Source organism: Sorghum bicolor, chromosome 1 (genome assembly GCF_000003195.3).
Source record: "Sorghum bicolor cultivar BTx623 chromosome 1, Sorghum_bicolor_NCBIv3, whole genome shotgun sequence".
Lineage (NCBI taxonomy): Eukaryota > Viridiplantae > Streptophyta > Magnoliopsida > Poales > Poaceae > Sorghum > Sorghum bicolor.
The window spans coordinates 860,246-880,633 of NC_012870.2; the positions used below are offsets into that span (position 1 = coordinate 860,246).

The following is a 20,388-nucleotide window of genomic DNA, read 5'->3' on the forward strand; positions in this document are numbered from 1 at the left end:
TTGTAACAACCTTTGTGAAATCATGAATTTTTAGGACCATAATAATAAAGAGAAATAATTGAAGCAAGGAGGGTGTGTGCAAGTGCAACAAAGCAAATGTCCCCTCTCCAACACCACCCGGGCCATCCACACGCCCCCGATCCGACGTGTCATCCTTCCATTGGTGATACAGACGTCATTGCGACCGACGCATCTGGCAGGCCCACAGGTTCCTCCCCTGGGCGCCCACAGGTCAGTGACACGCTCCCGGCCTTTGCGAAAGGATTAAGACCACGTCGCCTTCAATCCTTCTCCGTCCTCCCCGAACGCCCGTCTCGTCCGTTCCCCCCCATCTGATCTCCACCCACACCCACCCCGTGTGCTCCGACCGCTCCTCGATTTGATCACCGATTGGGGGCCAATTAGGGTTTACCAGTGAGCGAGCGAGCGAGAGGAAAGGGGATTCGCTCTGGTCGGGAGAAGATGGCGCAGGCGGTGGAGGAGTGGTACCGGCAGATGCCCATCATCACGCGCTCCTATCTCACCGCCGCCGTCGTCACCACCGTCGGCTGCACCCTCGACGTACCGGCTCTCCCTCCCTCTCCCATGATTAGGAGATGCTTCTCTCTCGCCCCCTGTTGCTAGGATATCTAATCTCCTCTTTTTTTCGTTGGCTGGCGCGGCTGTGCAGATCATTTCGCCGTACCACCTGTACCTCAACCCGAAGCTCGTCGTGCAGCACTACGAGATCTGGCGCCTCGTCACCAACTTCCTCTACTTCCGCAAGATGGGTATGCGCTCCGTGCCCTCCAATTGCGACCCGCTGTGATGTGCCGACTAGTATATGTTGTGTGGTGTGGATAGGGGTCGTTGTTGTAGAGGATACTGGTTTTTAACTGTGATAGTAGGTTTTGGATTTTCTGTGTAAATGCCACTCCATTTGCCACCCTGTATATATAGTTTACGCATGTAGTGCTAATTTAATGTATTCTGTGCTTGGTTGTGAAAACTAGTAACTGATATTCGTTTAGCTAGCCACGTAGTAGTGGCTAGATGTGGCTTTGCCAGCCTAATTGCGTGGGTTGGGGTTACTAGCTCGTCAGCTGGTTTGTTGTATATGACCTAGTAGATCCTGTTTTCATTTGTTTCGGGGGCATTGTTCGTTAATTGATGAAAATATGCACCATGTTGATATGTTAGAATGGAAGCTTTGTGCACACCCGGTGTCCAGTGAGGAAGGTCTGCACCCGGTGCATTGTGCCATCTATTTATGTTTTTTGGAGCTGCTGTGCATAACATCAATTTTGAATGCAAAACTTATCCATGTGTTTTGCTTGTCTTCTTCTGTAATTCTTGTCAAACTCATCAGCAAAATAATTATTATGCTGTCTCCGTTCCAAATTATAAGTCATTCCATCTTTCTTGGAAAGTTAAAGGATCTAGTTTGACCAAATTTATATAATAAAATAATAACATTTAAGACGTTAAGTATAATAGATTCTTCATTAATTATTCTTTCATGGTATATCTATTTGATGTCATAAATCTTTATAATTCTCTCTATAATTTTGGTCAAACTTGAGATGTTTTGACTCTCCAAAAAAGCTGGAATGACTTATAATTTGGGATGGAGGGAGTATTTGTAAACTCAACTTCTAAGCTCTACTGCTATAGAGTAAATTGGAGAAGTATCTTCCCCTGCACCATCGAGCGTTTTTATGTCAACCTGATTCAGTGTCATCAATCTTAGCTGTGCCACAATCCACATGGTCTGCTTTAGTAGTCATTCCTTATGACTGAGTTGAGTTGGGTGTGCACAGTTTACAGATTCTTATTTATGATTTAACATTGGTTATCTAACTACTTCAATTGCCAAAAGAGGTCATCAAATGAAGTCAGAGACTGGACAACCACTGGTTTGCATCTGAATATTCGAACATCTAGAATCAGTGACTCTGGACACAATACTAGTTTGTATGCATTTAACAGCATGGAAATGCTTGACTTATTGCATGTTTACACTTGCACCATTCCAGACTTATAACTACTGTTAGACTTAGATTGCTTACTGTTTATTTGCATGTTTATACACTTGCACCGTTCCAGACTTATAACTACTGTTAGACTTAGATTGCTTACTGTTTATTTGCATCTCAAGTGCTGCACCCTTATAATAAAAACTTACTCTCTTTCTTTTTCCAGATTTGGATTTTCTGTTCCACATGTTTTTTCTTGCTCGATACTGCAAACTTCTGGAGGAGAACTCATTTAGAGGAAGAACTGCCGACTTTTTCTACATGCTCTTGTTTGGTGCTACTGTCCTAACTGGCATTGTTCTGATCGGAGGGATGATACCTTACATTTCTGAGACATTTGCCAGAATTCTGTTCTTGAGCAATTCATTAACGTTTATGATGGTATGGGATTACCAGCACTTATAATTGTAAATAAAAATGTGTGAATTTAATTGTAGGGCATGTTTGAGAAAGTCTTACATTGGTGACTTCTGATATGGCATGTCAGGTTTATGTCTGGAGCAAGCACAACCCTTTCATCCATATGAGCTTTCTGGGTCTGTTCACCTTTACGGCTGCTTACTTACCATGGGTAGGTGTTCTTTTGCCCTGTTTCTTGAATGCCACATCAGCCAGATTCATGTTAAGTTATTTTTGTGGTGACCATGTATCACACCAATCATCTTTCTTATGCAGTTATGTCTGAATGTTCCATGACATCTGAAACGTGCAATTCTGTTGGTTGCACATCCTTATATGTATGCAAGGGAAATGCAATACTTAGTTGCATGGTTTTTAAAAACCATCCTTCTGTATTTGGGACTCACATTTATTGTTTCTAGGCTCTATTTTTCTTTGTCCAATGATGTAATTGTATGCTGGACTTTTCTGATAACCTGTGGCGTACCTATGTTTTTTGTATTAACTTGCCTGCTTTGCTTCTTTTACTAAGGTTCCGGCACAAGAAGGAATGACCTATTTTTAACATACAGAAATTGTATAGAATTTTGTAGGAAGAAGCTATTATTTCCTTTGCTCTGTTGTCATTTTATTCAAGTGGTGCCTGATCTGAGGTGCGAGATAAATGAATACTGTAACCTCTTAATTCATGTGATTGGACCATTGATGAGGAATAGTGTTCACAAAATACAAATCAGAAATGTTTATATTTGCCTAAATGAACAGTAAGTTTCAGGTTGGGAGGAATTGTGAAACAGGCGATCACTATTAATTTTTGTTCTTAAAGAAGGCTTTGTGATTTTGTTCAATTAGATTATTAGGGAGTGAATGATCAGTTTGGTGAAATTGAGCTCCAACCAAGCAGAACATGGCCATTATCTTGATTGTTTTATCTTGAATTGCAGGTCCTTTTGGGCTTCTCTATCCTCGTTGGGAGCAGCACATGGGTGGATCTCTTGGTATGTTTCTTCTAGTTCAGATGAATCTATAGTAACCATTACGTTTGGATTAATGAATTTGTTGGAAACATCCTTTTCCAAGGAGTTGTTTTTCCTTGGTGCATGCTTATAGGAATATTGCTTATTTCCGCTATTTTCTGCAGCCACAACTGGGCTACATGAATGTAACTGTTGGCTATTCGCTTGCATATGTGACCTTGGTTTGGCATTTCCTATGTGCCAGTGTGCGGTAGATTAGTTTGTAAGCTTTTGAATTGTTAATGAATGTATGTAGTTCATCTAGTTCTGCATTTTTCTGCACAACACAAGTTGTCTGTAGGTGATTTTGAAGCTTGTTCAGCATGTTAAAAAAAGAATGTCCACTAAGGTTAGTACACTCGCCTTCACGGTTGGGATCAGAACATTAAATCAGTTTGCGCCTGGAGCTTGTATTGATGATGTTAGCATAGTGGAGGTACAATTGTTACTCTCATTACAATACTAGATTACCTCTTCCACTCTTTATGGGCTACTGCCATCTTGATTGAAATTGTTATATGGTGTCCTGAATCATGAACTTCACTGGACTCCATATGCGTGATTGAATTGACATAGGAGCCTCTTGTAGTTTGCATGTATAGCATTCTGATTGTCACCTTGATCATTTTCTGTTCTTGGGAGGAAGGAGCAATGTATCTCTAACTGATATAACATTTCTTTTCAGGGTATGATTGCTGGACATGTGTACTACTTCCTGGAAGATGTATACCCACGGATGACTGGCCGGCGCCCCCTGAAGACACCGTCCTTCATCAAGGCGCTATTTGCTGATGACAATGTTGTGGTGGCACAGCCACCCAATGCTGGGATTGGTGCCGGTGCAAGGTTTGGTGCTGTGGGTCTAGATCCCCAGGCCCAATGATGAATTACTTCCAGTGACCTGAGGCAGTGACTGATCTGAGATGCGGCAGTTTGTTTTCTCTGCGCAAATTGCGGAACTGTACAAGCCATTGTTCTTGTGTATTTATACAGGCTAGATGAGAGTTATTGTGCATAACCAAAAGATTAGTAGTAACCGAGGCGGCTAAGTTTCTTACCTGTTGCCAGGGTCCGAAGGAAATGGTTTATGATCGGCAAACAGGCCAACCCCGGCCCTGTTGTGGAAACTTGTTGCGACGGTTTAACATCTGACCTGTTGTTACTATTTCATGCATCAGTGAGTTTAGTCTAGGAAACTCTTTCAACCAGGGTTAAGTCTGATGCTTTGGCAGCGAGAATTTGTATGGAGCGTTGTAATTGCAGAATGGTGCAAGGAATGGCTCTAACATTGTGGATGCTTGGAACTTGGATGGTGTTTCATTTCCCCTACGATTCAGTTGTTTCATCAATCTGGATGATCTGTTCTCCTGAAAATTGCTATGGCAGTCTCTGTCCATTTTTCTTTCAGCTGTTTCTCTTCTCTACTGTAAAATCGGCACTTGTCATTGCAAGTGTTGTGGCCGACTACCCTTTTTTTTTTTGCCTGTTATAAAATGTTTTCAGTTTGATGAAAAAGTATATACGCACTAGCGAGATTTTTCAAAACTGTAGCACGTAAGGGGATGTATGGAAATGATAGTTTATAATTGAATTTGCAGACACATCTTCTAGAGAAAACGAGCCGAAAGAAATAAACTTTGGATTGGACTGGACTGAATTTGATTTTTTTTTCCTTTTTAAAAAGAAGTGTACGTATTTTTTTTTGAAAGAAAAATATATACGTATACAGAAGAACCGAAGAGTAGGTCGCCTTGCAAATCCTCCAAACAGGTAGCTGTAGCCTGTAGCACAGTGGTGGCGGTCACCGGGCGTCGCGAGGCCGATGCGCCGAGCTCAAACTCAAAACCGATGCCATTCCCCTCCCGCCACCAGCGCCTGGCGTCGCTGACGAAGCTGCTGACCACCCACGTGAACGCCGCCCGCCACCGCGACGCGCTCGGCCTCTTCTCCCGCATGCTCTCCTCCCCCGACCTCCCGCCGCTCATCGACCCCTCCTTCGCCCACGCCTTCCCGCTCGCGCTCAAGTCCGCCACCGCGCTCCGCGTGCCCGGCGCCGCCGCCGCCTTCCACGCGCTCGCCGCAAAGTGCGGCCTCCTCTCCAGCCCCTTCCTCGCCTCCGCGCTCATTGCGTCCTACGGCGCACGCGTCGGCGGCGATGGCGGCGCCTCCTACGAACTCACCCGCCGCCTGTTCGACGAATTGCCCGCCCGCAACGCCATCGTCTGGAGCGCCATGATCTCCGTCCACGTCCGGGCGGGCGACCTCGCCGCCGCGGCGTGGGCGCTTGACCACATGGACGTCGCCCCGACCGCTTCCTGCTTCAACACTGTGATCGCCGCGGTGGCTGAGTCCAGGGAACATCCAACCCGAGCCATCGAGGTCTACCGGCACATGCGAAGAGTGGGCGTCCCGCCGAGCTTCATCACTCTGCTGGCGCTCGTCCCTGCGTGCACTGCGATGGGTGCATTGACATCGATCAAGGAGGTGCACGGCTTTGCAGTGCGGCATGGCATGTGCACCAGATCCCACATTGGCAGCTCCCTCATTGAAGCATATGGGCGCTGCGGTTCTCTTGCTGCTGCACAGAGGGTCTTCAACCAGGTTCATGATCGGGACGTGGTTGTTTGGAGCTCTCTGGTTTCAGCTTACGCTTTCCATGGTCGTGCGGAGGTCGCAATGTCACTTTTCCAACACATGGAGGACCAGGATGATGTTCGGCCTGACAGCATCATGTTCCTTAGTTTGTTGGCGGCCTGTGCCCATTCTGGTCGTGCAGATGATGCGCTGCAGTATTTCGATGTGTTGACCAGGAGGTATGGAGTGGAAGCTTGTGGAGATCATTATTCGTGCATGGTAGACGTCTTGGGCCGGGCAGGACGGCTGCATCAAGCTTATGAACTTATACGAACAATGCCAGTAAAGGTTACAGCAAAAGCCTGGGGAGCTCTTCTTGCTGCATGCAGGAAACATGGGGAGGTGCAGTTGGCAGAGGTTGCTGGGAGAGCATTGTTTGAGATCGAACCAGAGAATGCAGGGAATTTTGTTTCACTCGCAAACATCTATTCAGGCCGTGGCATGCATGAGGATGCAGAGCGGGTGAGAAGGAAGATGGAGCAGCGAGGTGTGCAGAGACTGCCTGGTAGCAGTTGGATGATACATCACAAGTCAAGTTGTTAATGCAATGTCCAATAATTTTTTTGGCTCCAGTGGTTCATTGATCATGCCAGCCAAGCTATGGTTTTAGCTGCTTTGCTATAAAAGTATAAAAGTCCTGAATGTTTAGTTTTATGCAGTGATCTTTTATGAAAATTGAGGCATACAATTCAGAAGTGTCATCGTTGGTTCACAGCAAATTTTGTTTAGATGCAGTGGCCATTTCTCCATGGAAAGGTAAACGGGGAAAACAACCTTTCCTTTTTAGCATTTAGGAAAAATGAACATCTAACTTGACTAGGGTAATAAATAATAACTCCAAATTTATCAGAAAGGTGCCGTATGCAGCATATGGCATGGCTGATAAACTAGCTGACTGTAAATGCAGCTGAGACATTTATGTGGTGATATGGTTAACATTAGCATGTGAATCCTGCAGAATCATGAACTTCTCTTCTGGCGGTGGAGTGAATCAGGTGTACACGTACCATCCTCCGTGGCTTTTCTGAGGCCTGGATCAATCTAAATTCCTTGGCTCTTGTTCCAAGACATTAGTGCTCTCTCCATTTTTTATGTCAAAAGTTTCATAGGTTTGTTACTAATTGTTAACAACAACCATGCTAAATAGTTAAAAAAATACATGGAACTAAGTTGAGACTGATTACTGATACTCAGTGTCAACTCCGAAAGTTCATCTTTCTCAAACACACAGGAGAGCTGTGTATCATTATATTAATAAGAGAAGAAAGGAGGGGGCAAAAGCCCAGAAGAGAAAACTAGAAAAGATCTCACACTTAGGAAAAACAAAAGCAACCCCAATTTGGACACGGGAGCCACCTTATTCAAAGCAGTTCACTTTGTACCATCTTACATACATTTCCTATGTCATTTTTCAATCTGATATGGCATGAAATATTCTTTAAATGCAAGTGAGTATTATCTTCATTGGCCAAAAGACTGTCCTGTGATAGTAATCAGTCTATTTCCTTTCTGGCAACAGAATTTCCCATCAGCAGTCAGCACACATGGTAAGTTGGTAAATAGTGTTTTTATATATATATAAATTTACAGTGGAGATTATAGTGCTGTTGGCAGTGCACTTACCTTCAAATTTGTATGTGTCGGTTTCCACAATCCACATTACAATCATTCAACGTTAATTTTACTGATTCAAGGGTGTGTGTGTGGGTGGGTGGTGGTGGGGGGGGGGGGGGGGGAGGCGTCAGGATTGGTCCTCTGACCTCTCCCTTGTAGCCCCCTTTTTCTTCTTAATGAAATGACATGCACCTCTCCTGTGTCGTTCAAGAAAAACTTTTTTTACTGACTCAATTTGGCCAACTGCTGGAAAATCCATGAAGTTTCTACAAGCATCCTTTTCTACATGATGATCAGTCGACTATGCTTTGCTGCCCTATTTAGTCGACATATCCTTTGCTGCCCTATTCTGTCGACAGATAGAAAAGCACTGAGATTAATATTTAGGCTCGCCCACTGAATTTGTTGGTTCCTTCTGCTGGCTAAAATATATTTTATTAGGTCATTCTCGATGGACTGGGAGGTACCTTTAGCTTTGTGATGGAATTTCTTCTAACTTTAGCTGTTAGTGCATAGCGATATGATGCTAACTTTCACACATTTTTACCAAAAGCATGGTCAGTTACAAAAATGACAAAAATATATGGCTAGTCAAAGTTGGCGCATTAAGCAAGATCCTTAATATCTTTCCTGTTATCTTTCATCCATGTTATCTAGTATTTGAAATAAATTATTGAAGAGTATGCTCTCACATAACTCTTCCATCCTACGCTTTTGGTATGTGTGTGAGCTGTGAAAATAGCAAGATATTTTTATATGCATATTGTATGCTTTTGGAAAAGGATGCGGCTATTCTTTTTAATCACCATCCTATGCCCTGGGATCAATACCAAGCACCTGAACCCATGATTTGGGTGTTCATTCAAGGTCAGTGACTATTTCCTAAGCACTTGAATGAAAGCAAAAAAATGTTTGCAAAAAAAGGTTCTTATACTTTTTAGCATCTCTAGATTATGCTAATACTTTGTATAAATCTGAAATGCTCATCTGCAGCACATTATAGTTTAAAATTGTTTTACCATTTGTATATCTGCTCATATTTTCTTCATGTTTGGGAAAATCATTTTGTTACATTCACTGTACTATGTTTTAGCTTGAAAGTTTGAGAAGTATTTATGATTCGAGCTAATATCAAACTATTATTTGATGATTAAAGATTTCAACTTCAGTACATGAGAAAAAAGTACTGGTTTGAACTCTTTGGGTAGCTTTAGTTAAGAAAAAAAACTGAGTAGTAACATCAGTATTAAAATTCTTATGAAAAAAAAAATACAATTAAGTAGCATGGCTGGTGACGCACTAATTGGGATGGTACATTAATTTGTCCTGTACTGTATGTGAGAAGCTAATAGGTGTGTGCCAGTCACTATTGCAGCCTTGATTTGTATCAAGTGATGCGAATCATATGGATTCTGTAGTTACCTGGAAGGACACTTACCTAACATTCTATGATGTCCCTCTCAATAGCTCTGCTGTAGCATTGTAGGTGGCCCAGTGTGGATCACCATTGTTTGTAGTGCTAGGCCCCATTTCAAGCAGCTTATTGGCTGATGTGTAAGTGATTCTATGAACCTAATTTCTCCAACAGTTCTTGTTTACCTTATGCACCGGAAAACCTGAGATTGTTACTATTTGTCTTGTCCACATGAATTTCTTGTATTTTGTTTTATAGATTGGATCGAAATCTCTCATCGTACACATGCGCTGATAATGCAATGCACCACTTTTTTTTTCTTTGCTTGTTTCAGTCACTAAATTTGCCTGTTTCGATCAGTACCTTTTCTGAACCAGAATCCTTGATTTGCTTCAAATATATTGAGAGTGCAACTTTGCTGATTCCATACTTGGTCGTGAACCCATTGAACATAGAGTAGCACATTGAGTCACTGACATGCATGTAAATCCAACTGGCAGGAAGCAGTGTGTTAATAAAAGGGGTTTATATCAGCTGTTATTTAGCGCGTGGGAGCCTCTGAGTGGGAAACAGGTGTATCAGATTTGCTCATGCAGCTCATCTTTCATGAACAGTTGAGCATAGCTTAAAAGTGCATCACTATGCTTCTGCAAGCGAAACATTCTTGGTGTGCCCTCTTAGGTATGAAATGGTACAGCCGTACAGCCTAAGAAAAAATTGCTTTGTGCTGAACTGCTTGAAGCACTTTAGCATAGATTTCTCTTTTATTACTGCTTCTCTGCTTCTCTTGTAGAATTAAAACTGTCCAACTCTTTCATTTGCCTTCCTTACTTAGGCATAGCTTCTAGGCTTAGTAAGATAATAGCTAGTGGGCACATCTGTTTTCTAAGATCAGCAGACAAATTTTCTTGATAACTTTGCATATGAGCCATCCGTACACTTGTGTGGATTGCGTCAATGATACTCAAGTTGATAGCCTTTATCTTTTGAAAAGCATATACTTTTCAAAAGGGTAATGATAATGCACACTAGATAAAGTGCTTCGTGTTCATCTATTCTGTTCTGCGCCCTTTGCACAGTGTATTTTGCGTTGTATGCCAACTTGTGTTAAATTGATCAATGATTGAGATAGCTAACCTGTTTTGGTCCACAAATTCATTCAGAACCCATTATTATTCAGTAAAATTTATTAGTTCCTGTAGGAGAAATAGAATTGGTAGAATTGGATATTGTATTGCTGAGCCTCATGGGCAGATTATATAGGAGTACGTTAAGGGTCAAGTAGCCTTGCTTAGAGATACGGTAGGCCGGGATTACAAATAGTCCTGATATACCATATCCAGAGATATCCCTATATATACTCTAAGCTAATGGTTCCTTTCAAAGAAAATAGCATATCTTTTGATGCTACATCCCTTAAAGCTCTGTAAAGTTCCTGTTTTATTACCTCATAAAACCCATATATGGAGCCTGCTACCCTTTTCCACTCTTATGCTACAGCTTTTCCATTCTTAAGCTACAGCTCTTTGGTACATTTGTATTGAATTCATCCTTTTCTAAACATATCCATGGGGACATACCTGAAACTTGTATCCAGAAGAGTGAATGCGTCACCTCCTTGGTAACTTTCTTGCCACCCTTAGAATGTGTATTCCATATATAATTTAACGGCTTCTTTTTCTTTGAAAGGACAGACAGTGAGATGAACGTCAAGCAAGCACTAGCACCAGCAGATGCATGTGGACCACAGCACTGTCCAGTACCACGGATGGTTCGGCCTACCTGACCGTGCACGTCAGTCCACTTCTCATCATCCCCTGTACGTGCAAGTGCAGCTCCACTAGTTACCTTCCAAGTATATATACCAAGCCAACTCACCTTGGAAGTCTGGCTTCTTATAACCAGATAAGCAGAAGCCAGGTGATGCAAATGACCCGGCTGGAAGACCTGACACCTGCTCCATCCATGACGTTGCCCATTGAGCATTCCTCAAGGCCGACCCTGGGGTTTCCCCTGGGGACTGCTCTCTTGCTCCTCGTGATCTTTGCCCTGAGTGGCATGTTCTCATGCTGCTACCACTGGGACAAGCTCCGTGCCCTCCTCCGGTCTCGGCATCCTGCCTTGTTCCAGGAGAGCGAGCATACGGCCATCTCCATCGCGTCAACACCGAGCAAGACGACTTCTGATCACAAGGTAAACTTCTGACCGGTGCACACACCTCATCTTAACATCTTGTTGAATAACCAAAAGATTGCAAATTTGAGCTGAGAATCATATCGGTGTCCTGTTTTGCAGCTGGAGAAAGTGGGGAAAGAGTGCGGTCTGCCTGTTATTATGCCTGGGGACAAGATCCCCAAATTCTTCGCTAGGCCCTGCCCTCACGAGACGTGTTTGCCCGAAGCAGATAAGACTGAAGTTCCGTTGGAAACCAAATGTTCAGATCATGAACCGTCCGTTAGTATCTGTATACATGAAAGCACAGTTAGCTGTTAGCGATTTATGATTGGCGGGTTGACTGTATATATGCTTGTTAATAGAAGTTTGTAAACATTCACCTGTGCTATACAAGAGTCCGGTTGGGATAGGTAGATTTTTTGTTTTTTTCAGTTAGAGTTTGAAAGGACAAACGGTCCGATCCTAACTGGTTGCTGTTGAATGTTGCTATAACCTTGAGGTGCCGCTCCCCAGTCCGTAATCGAAGAGCAAAGGAGCGTGTGGTCAGAGGTCAGATGCGCACACGCTCTTATGAAAACTGTCGTCGTTCCAGTTCTTGCTTCCTGAACCAGGTAAGCAATGCTCTTCTGCATGCCCAAGTGTGTTGAGAGTTGAGACATTACTTGTTTTGTCACCGTGCCTTGGAGATTGGATTCTTTACAAGGATGAATGGTGCACTTACGCTGAAATAAAAAATCTTTGTGATTTGCGATAAGCATTTTTTAGAGCTTCCACGTACTACATGCTATGCTGGTCGTACACAAGAAGGTGTGGCGATAGTGGCCATGGCAAAAGTAAAAAAAAAGCTGGATTCATACGCACTTTGCATTCTGCTCGATCACACTGGGTGTGATGGTGATGGTGAATGAGAATCCTGGCTGGTTTAGAGCACTTGGTGATAGTGCCTCTGCATGCCCTGCTTTGCTTTTAGCCCCCGGTAATGCGTTAGGTTCCGGTATTAAAACATACCTGCACGGCACCAACAAATACCACCCTTGCCGCAAAATTGGATGACCTACCTAGGCATCCAGTCAGCAGCAAGCAAGCTTTGCAAATTTTCCAGCTAGCACACTCTGTAATACATAATTCATATCCAAGCACCTCAGCTGCTCCTCCAAGCGACATGGATGGTGCTTCTTGTCACGTCACAGGATATGTGTGCCTCATTATAATAACGATATTAATTAAAGATGATTTCTCGCAAACAGATAGATACTAACACCTTGTTTACTTCCATTTTTTTTTTGCAAAATAGGAATAGCAGCACTTTTGTTTGTATTTGACAAATATTGTTCAATCATAGACTAACTAGGCTTAAAAGATTCGTTTCGCAAATTACAGGTAAACTGTATAATTAGTTATTTCTTTTATCTATATTTACTGCTCTATGTATGTGCCACAAGATTCGATGTGACAAGAAATATTAGCCATTTTGCAAAATATTTTGGGAAACAAGGCCTAAAAACGCATCCAGCACTTAGCAACCTTGAAAGCAGACCGATTGCAGTGTGTTCCATTTTATATTTTGGCCTTATTTAGTTCACCTCAAAACTCAAATTTTTTAAGATTTTTCGTCATATCGAATCTTACGACACATGTATAAAATATTAAATATATATAAAAAACTAATTGCATAGCTGTAATTTGTGAGACGAATTTTTAGAATTTAGTTAGTTCATAGTTAGACAATAATTGCTAAATAAAAATAAAAGTGTTATAGTACCTTAAAAACATTTCACCTCCTTAACTAAATAAGTCCTTTCCTAAAAATTTTGCAGAATTTTTCAGATTCCCCGTCACATCGAATCTTTAAATGTATGCATGGAGTATTAAATATAGATGAAAATAAAAACTAATTGCACAGTTTGGTCGGAATTGACGAGACGAATTTTTTGAGCCTAGTTAGTCCATAATTGGACAATATTTGTCAAATACAAACGAAAGTGCTACTATTCCTATTTTGCAAAAATTTTTGGAAGTAAACAAGACCTTTATATATCACTGGATCTCACAGAAAAAAAAGAAAAAAGAAAAAGGATGCTGCATGCATGGACATGCACCGAGGAGGGTTGGGGCTGGAGGCAGAGGCAAGAGGGGACAGCGGCCTAACATCTATCACAAACAAGGAATGCCACTGAGACCTTGTTTAGTTTCTAAAAAATTTTATAAAAAAAATTCAGATTCTCCGTTACATCGAATCTTACGGCACATGCATGAACTATTACATATATATATATAAATAATAAATAATTATACAATTTGTCTGTAATTTGCAAGACGAATCTTTTGAGTCTATAATTAAATAATATTTGTCAAATATAAACAAAACAGTGTCTATTTTACAAGATTTTTTTAAACTAAACAAGGCCTGAGTGGGCCAGCCGCCCAGCATCAGCAGCACCAGGACGGACGACGAGTGGACGACGGCTGGGTGGGGCTACTGCAGGGTGCAGCTGCCTGCCACCAGGCACGGGTTGCCTGTGATGTGAATGCCCTTAGCTCCACCACTTTTTTTTTTCTTCTTCTTTTTATTTTTACAAAAGGAACATACTAATCCGGCTTTATACCCTTAAAACTAAAGAATTCAGGAAAAAAAACTTGTTACATAGCCACCGTTTTTAGTGCCCGAGACACTCTGCGATTACGTCATTATTATTAATTTGGTTGTCATCACACCATTATGGGCGATAGATATGAAAACCTTGGCTTTGTTCATGACACACATGCATGCTGCTAGCCGTCGTCCTCTGTCGCTTTCGTCGCACGCGGCATGCTAAAGGAAGGTTCACGTACGTACGTACGCCAGCCAAATCGATCACTGCTAATAATCATGGCACACATTAAGGACTGATGCCCCGCGTGGTGATGTCTCCATCAAGCTACCTAGCCACCTAGTTAGAGAGTCCAAAATTTTAGAATTTTTTTTTTAGAAAAAAATCGATTTGGTTCTCAAAACCTTAAAATTCTCAAGACTTGGTATTTTGATGAGTTCAAATACATTTAAAATAAAAATCTACAACAAAATTGTAGCAAAATTCCCAAAGCTTGAAGTTGAAAACCAGGGTCGCCACTGGCCTCTTTTACATCGCACAATGGGCCGCCAAAGTGGTACTAGGTAGGAGTGACCCGTGTGGCCCTAAATGAGCCCACCGGCCCAGGTACTCTCGGCCCACGCGTTCGTGGCCAGAAACGACGCCGCGTCACCTTCCCTCCCGGTCCTGGACCAGACAACCGACGCCGCAACTCCTTTCTACTCTGTACCCGCCACCTCTCCCCGTCTCCGGCGTGGCGACGCCGACGCCGACGCCGACGGCCGACCGATGATACTCCGCCGCCTGCATGTACGCGTCTCCCGCCTATCCCTCGCGTCCGCCGCCCTCCTCGATGTGGCGCCGCGCGCCTTGCCCTCCGCGGGCCTCTTCCGTGCCCGTGGCCTCCACGGCGCGGCGGGGGACGACGGCGCCTCCTCGGAGCACGGACGCAAACCCGCAGGTACCTCGTCATCATCCTCCTCTTCGCTGCTGATCGATAGCTCGGTTGCCGCGTTGCTGATCGGCTTCCGAATTTCGCATGAGGCTGCATTTCATGGAATTCAAATTTGCCACTGCTGCCTTTTCATGCGCGCTTTGCAACTGTGTTCATCACAACTAAGATCTAAGCTAACCAGTCCTGTGAAAGTGTGAACCTGTGATACCTCGGTTCTGAAAATAAACCCGCACCTATCTGTGGTTTTGAATATGACATTTTTTTTTGGGAAGGAAACAGACATCCATCTGTTGTAATACAGTGATAATTCCCAGTGCTCAAATTTCATCCACATCACCCCCCTCCCCCACTCTCTCCAATTTCGGTGTCTCATACTCTTGTGTTCTATCTGAAGGTCCTCTTACGCTCTACAGGAATCTAGTAAGCCAAGGGAAGCTCACGCATGATAGTTACCAGGAAAATGTAGCTTCTGAATTAGACAACTTACTTAGTAGGCTTCAACAGTACGAGATGGAAATGGAGGATTATCATGTAAGTTGCACATCGCTTCTTCTCAGTTGTCAGTACCTCGTTGTCATTGTTTAGCAAGAAACCTATATTTATGCAGAACAAGCTGTACATCTGGGAGAATAGCAGGGAGAAAGAGCGGCGGAAGCTTCTTGTCCAAGAAGCTGAAGATAAGCAGCGTGATGGTGTATGGATAGATGAGAAAAGAGGATTTCTTGACAAGTTGGTTACACGGTAATATTTAGTCTCCTTCCTCAAAATTATGCATTGTTATAGAACAATTTAGCATACTTAAGTGGGAATCTATTGGTGTCACAGTGCATGTATGTCATAATAGTTTCAGTATGTCACTGAGAACTTCTGTTATGTTGAAACCATCCATGGATGGAACACTGCTATTACTCCTCAACTCCTGCAAGAATATTAACAGCTAAATATGCATACCAATACATCTAAGCATGCCAGATTTTAGTTGCTCTATACAAGAAATGGACTATGCTGGTTTTTTCTAACCTGTATTTTGTTGATTAAACCCAGGAGAAGAAGAGGAAACATAGAACCTGGAGTTGGTAAGTGGGTCTCGTACCTGAACCGAGAGAAGAAACTAGATACATTGGTAGGCCATAGACCAGTCGCTCCTGTTGCTCCTAAAGGATTGTATCTCTATGGAAATGTTGGAAGTGGTAAGCTACCTGATTCTTGCACATGCTCAAAAGAAGCAATTTCTAGCCTTATAGGTTCCATTCTGTCCATTAGTTTTTCAGCTAGCCTAAAAATGAGGGGTAAAATGCTTCTATTGGGCCATTGCCCTACATTTATGAAACTAACGTGAGCAAGTAACCATGCTGATATTTTATGTCTTGTGAAATATTATTCTGTCACTTCTACTAATCTCAAGGCACAACCTGTACTTAGGCAAGACAATGTTGATGGACATGTTCTATGGGGCCACTGAAGGTGTCATCAAACACAGGAGAAGGTTTCACTTTCATGAGGTAAATTCTCTGCTATTTACAAATACCAATGACTGTTCAGTCATTTAGTTGTAATCTGATTTAGCTATTGTACCTGAAGATCAATTTATTTGATTGAACATGGCTAGCAATAGTAGAACGATACTGTCTCAACTGTATCTGTTAGCTGTTGTGGTAGCATACTCAGGCACACACATACCTGTCTGAACTCATTTACACAAGTGTGGCTTGGCAAGTTGGCATTAACATAACACTATAGATTAACTGTTTAGTTATCTTATTTTAATTGTGACCTTGTTGCCAAGGATTTGCATAAGAGTATAGTACCCTTTGATGCAGGCCATGCTTGAAATACACGATCATATGCATGATGTATGGAAGAGACGTGATGATGACAAATCTATTCACTCAAGTGCCTTCAATTGGATATCAAGCCTTCCATTTGATGTGAAAATTAAGGAGTGGTTGATTGGCGAAGAGAAGTACAAACAACAGACGCAGGAAAAGCACATCCTTTTGGCAGTTGCTGACAAGTTTTTGGTTGATAGACAGGCAAATAAAACTGGAGCAAGCATTCTATGCTTTGATGAGATACAGGTACCTAAGTTTTGAAGTGTCAAGATTGAAGCCTTTTTGGTTTTTGCCTTCTTTTTATCCTGACCTGACAGAGGATTGGCATTTCCTAGCATGTAACAGCTGCTATTGGATTACTTCTAAAACTGGGGGACATAAGAAAAATGAAGATTGGTGTTGGCAAATAGCATTGATTAGTTCCACCACCATGACCTAGCATAATATTTTAATTTCATCATGTCTATAAGTTTTAATGAAGTTAATGTGTTACTGGAAAATTCTTTTGAATCAGCATTACTGGAACTTTTTACACCTAATCTTTATGTCTTGTTGAATCTGAGAAGAATTGAAGTTAACTAAGCTCTATTTTATCTATACTCTTGCATATACATCTTTGCACTTACTGCTTTCTTATGATTTATGAAACTTTTATAATTTTCATAGTTAATTAAATATGCTCTGCAACCTAGTGTTTTTTTAGTACACTGAGCAAGCGCATTTTTGCAGACTATCGATGTTTTTGCAGTTGTAGCACTTTCTGGCATTCTAAGCAGGTTGTTAAGCACAGGGACAGTACTTGTAGCAACCAGTAATAAAGCACCAGAAGATCTGAATCAGGCAGGTCCTTATTGTTTTATTTTGTTGTCTTTCTAATTTATGGATTAGATGTGTTATCATTTTCTCACAACCTTTACAAGTTAAAATACCTTAGTACCGTATTATGATCATCTCATTCTTTTCTCTGTTGATTTGTAGGATGGAATGCAAAGGGACATCTTCCTTGAGTTATTATCAAAATTGGATGAAAACTGCAATAAGATTCTTGTGGGTACTGAAAAGGATTATCGTCGCCTAATTCCGACAGAAGGCTCAACTGAGGTTTACTTCATTTTTTTTATTTATTCTAAGAAATTTGGTTAGGAGCATTAGTATTCAATTTAGGAGGAGGTGGGCACCTGCATGAATCCCATGAATTGACCCCTGGTGGATGACAGAATGACATAGCATGTTAACAAATTGTATAACAATGTAGGAGATTTATGACACTTGGCCTGTACAATTTTGCTGTTTTTTATGATCTATTTTGCATTTATATATCTTGACATAAACTCATTAGATATATCCCTTCTAAGCACCTGCAGATTTACTCACTATCCACTGTATTTATTATTCCCTGTATTACCTGTCATATTATGTTTACGATCTTGATCTAACTACATACCTTCTATATTGTTGGCAGGTTCACTATTTTTGGCCTGCTACTTCTGACGCTCGCAGCATGTATGAGGCTATGTGGTATGACATAACTAACAAATCAGGAGGAAATATTATTTCTGTCACCATTCCTGTAATGTTTGGGAGGTATGTCTGATAAAGCATCTCTGTACCAGTGAAAATTAAAACTAAATGAACTTCAGTCGCCTGTTGACAGGTCTATTGAGATTCCTCAAAGCTGTAATGGCGTCGCAAGGTTTGACTTCGAATATCTATGCGGTCGCCCAGTAATATCTCAATCTCATTTCATATCTATCTATAATTCAAGTTAGATGGAAAGAATAAATTATTACTGCAGAATAACTGATATTATTACTTCCACAATAGCTGATGTTAGACAAATACATAAACTTGTATTTCCCAATTGTAGCACCTTTTTATTATATCTGAGAGCAAAGTAGCTCTTTCGCTAATGCATTGATTGCCCCTATACTAAATTTCAGGTCGGAGCTGCAGATTATATAGCAATAGCTAGGAGCTACCATACAATTTTCATATCAGACATTCCAGCTATGAGTATGAAGATCCGTGACAAGGTATTTCTTCACGTGCTGGTTTTTCTGTTTCTTTCAGTCTGTTTGGGCAGAGAAAATAGGTGGAAGGGAACAGGAATGTAGCAGTCAGGACTGGAGCCTATCAGCCTATAGAAGTATAGAAAATGGAATATGTTCTCAAGAAATTAAATACAAAGTAAAATATGATTTTGAAGTGCTGAAGAGCAAGGATCTCTAGAAGGATGTAGCAAACTAGCAAAGCAAGACAGTAATATTTTGGATAGAAAGATGGAGATGACATGTTGATTGAGTTGGAGAGCTTTACAAATATATTGCAAATTAGGAAACATAAAAGGTCCGTTTGTTAAATTTTCAGATAGCTATCTGAATTGATGGGCAGTAAGCATTAATTAGTTGTTGCTCTCTACCTTTCTGAAATACTCCATCTGTTGCTAATATCATGACTCATTTAGGCAAGAAGGTTTATCACTCTTATCGATGAGTTGTACAACCATCACTGCCGCCTTATATGCCTAGCTGCCTCATCCATTGATGATCTTTTCCAAGGAACTGAGGAAGGACCTCTTTTTGATTTAGAGAGGTAACTCGATAACCCTTTCCTGATCTTTAAGGCTGTTTTTTCAAACACTATGAACTGAAAATATGTCTCAGTGAGCTTTGTCATATATGCTGGTTCTGGGCTGTGGAGAAAATTTTTCTGTGTTTTCCTTTTCTTTTATTTAAAGCAAAGGCAGAAGATCTGCCATCCATTAAAGATAGAGAAGAGTTTACAACAATTACAAAGGCCTAAAGCAAAATACCATGACAAAAGGGATTAATTGATTGTTAGGGGATTACGTTTCTGGTTGTGTACAATGGAATGTATAAGTCTGAATCTGAATTGCACATGAATTGAGAGTGAATTTTCACATGATTGATCATGCTATGCAGTTTTCAGTTCGAAACCGAGTCCGAAGGGACAAAGCTGAGGAGGGATGTTTTAGCAGGAGGCAATGTTGGCTTAGGACCGTCTACGACCGGACTTGTGGCAATATTGTCTGGTCAAGAAGAGATGTTTGCATTCCGCAGGGCGGTATGTACTGGACCTTGTTATCAGTGTTATGTATGAAATCGTTGCTGCTTGCCTCAGATGATTCATGAGCAGCGATGAAGTTATGTTAGACTAGGGTCGTTGAGAAAGTCGTGTTATTGTCAGCATATGCTTATTTCCTCTAGCCTTTGTGACTGGAAACAAGATGCAATAGACATCCACTTTTACTGTTTTTATAGGCACACCTTGTTTTGCAGATATCTCGGCTTATCGAAATGCAGACACCGCTGTATCTGGAGCGTGTGCAGGATGTGCATCCCTCATTCCGGCTGCAGTGTCCTCCTGGTCTTGCAAGCAATAGGACTGCAGTTCCTCAGCCTGCTCCGGCGGTTTGACAGCCTCGCTGTACCATTGCTTTATTTCAAATTTCGTATGAGAAGGCAATAAAATCAACCAGAGATGGTAACAGTGGGGCATTGTAAATAATAATGGAAACGTTGTGATTTATAATAAGTTAAAGTTTGCCGTTGCCTAGGCGTGAGGATTTGTTTCTGTTGATTTTTCTGTTCAAAGTAAGGCCTTGTTCAGTTCGCGAAAATTTTTGGATTTCGCTACTGTAGCATTTTCGTTTTTATTTGACAATTATTGTTCAATCATAGACTAACTAGGTTTAGAAGATTCGTCTCACAAATTACAGATAAACTATGCAATTAGTTATCTTT

At 41.6% G+C, this 20,388-nt stretch overlaps 4 protein-coding genes across 9 annotated transcripts; all 4 read left to right on the plus strand.

Moving 5' to 3' along the window:
- On the plus strand, window positions 201-4,804 carry LOC110431115 (derlin-2.2). The gene is made up of 6 exons (XM_021449824.1): window positions 201-561; window positions 671-770; window positions 2,182-2,396; window positions 2,503-2,586; window positions 3,359-3,412; window positions 4,116-4,804. The coding sequence occupies exons 1-6, from the start codon at window positions 463-465 to the stop codon at window positions 4,311-4,313; spliced, it is 750 nt and encodes a 249-aa protein (XP_021305499.1). The 5' UTR covers window positions 201-462; the 3' UTR covers window positions 4,314-4,804.
- Window positions 4,825-6,913, plus strand: LOC8061400 (putative pentatricopeptide repeat-containing protein At1g03510). Its single transcript, XM_021449819.1, has one exon. The coding sequence runs from the start codon at window positions 5,279-5,281 to the stop codon at window positions 6,605-6,607; it is 1,329 nt and encodes a 442-aa protein (XP_021305494.1). The 5' UTR covers window positions 4,825-5,278; the 3' UTR covers window positions 6,608-6,913.
- Window positions 7,812-12,021, plus strand: LOC8060861 (uncharacterized protein At5g65660). 4 transcript variants are annotated; one of them, XM_021457425.1, is made up of 4 exons: window positions 7,812-10,713; window positions 10,787-10,886; window positions 10,998-11,285; window positions 11,388-11,813. In XM_021457425.1, the coding sequence occupies exons 2-4, from the start codon at window positions 10,830-10,832 to the stop codon at window positions 11,583-11,585; spliced, it is 543 nt and encodes a 180-aa protein (XP_021313100.1). In that variant the 5' UTR covers window positions 7,812-10,713; window positions 10,787-10,829; the 3' UTR covers window positions 11,586-11,813. The 4 variants fall into 4 exon arrangements, 3 of the variants coding, with proteins under 3 accessions (XP_021313100.1, XP_021313103.1, XP_021313105.1); XM_021457428.1 differs by having other exon boundaries at window positions 7,812-9,232; window positions 9,593-10,886; XR_002451450.1 differs by having other exon boundaries at window positions 9,762-9,773; window positions 10,787-10,911; window positions 11,388-12,021.
- LOC8060862 (putative ATPase N2B) lies at window positions 14,414-20,218 on the plus strand. 3 transcript variants are annotated; one of them, XR_002448521.1, is made up of 14 exons: window positions 14,414-14,798; window positions 15,187-15,323; window positions 15,400-15,533; window positions 15,837-15,982; window positions 16,215-16,294; window positions 16,613-16,870; window positions 17,354-17,464; window positions 17,603-17,725; window positions 18,087-18,208; window positions 18,265-18,348; window positions 18,565-18,657; window positions 19,089-19,216; window positions 19,567-19,708; window positions 19,924-20,218. XR_002448521.1 is itself a non-coding variant. In XM_002463461.2 (14 exons), exons 1-14 carry the CDS (start codon window positions 14,447-14,449, stop codon window positions 20,059-20,061), a joined length of 2,034 nt encoding a protein of 677 aa, XP_002463506.1. In that variant the 5' UTR covers window positions 14,414-14,446; the 3' UTR covers window positions 20,062-20,218. The 3 variants fall into 3 exon arrangements, 2 of the variants coding, with proteins under 2 accessions (XP_002463506.1, XP_021305223.1); XM_002463461.2 differs by having other exon boundaries at window positions 18,279-18,348; XM_021449548.1 differs by having other exon boundaries at window positions 18,087-18,142; window positions 18,279-18,348.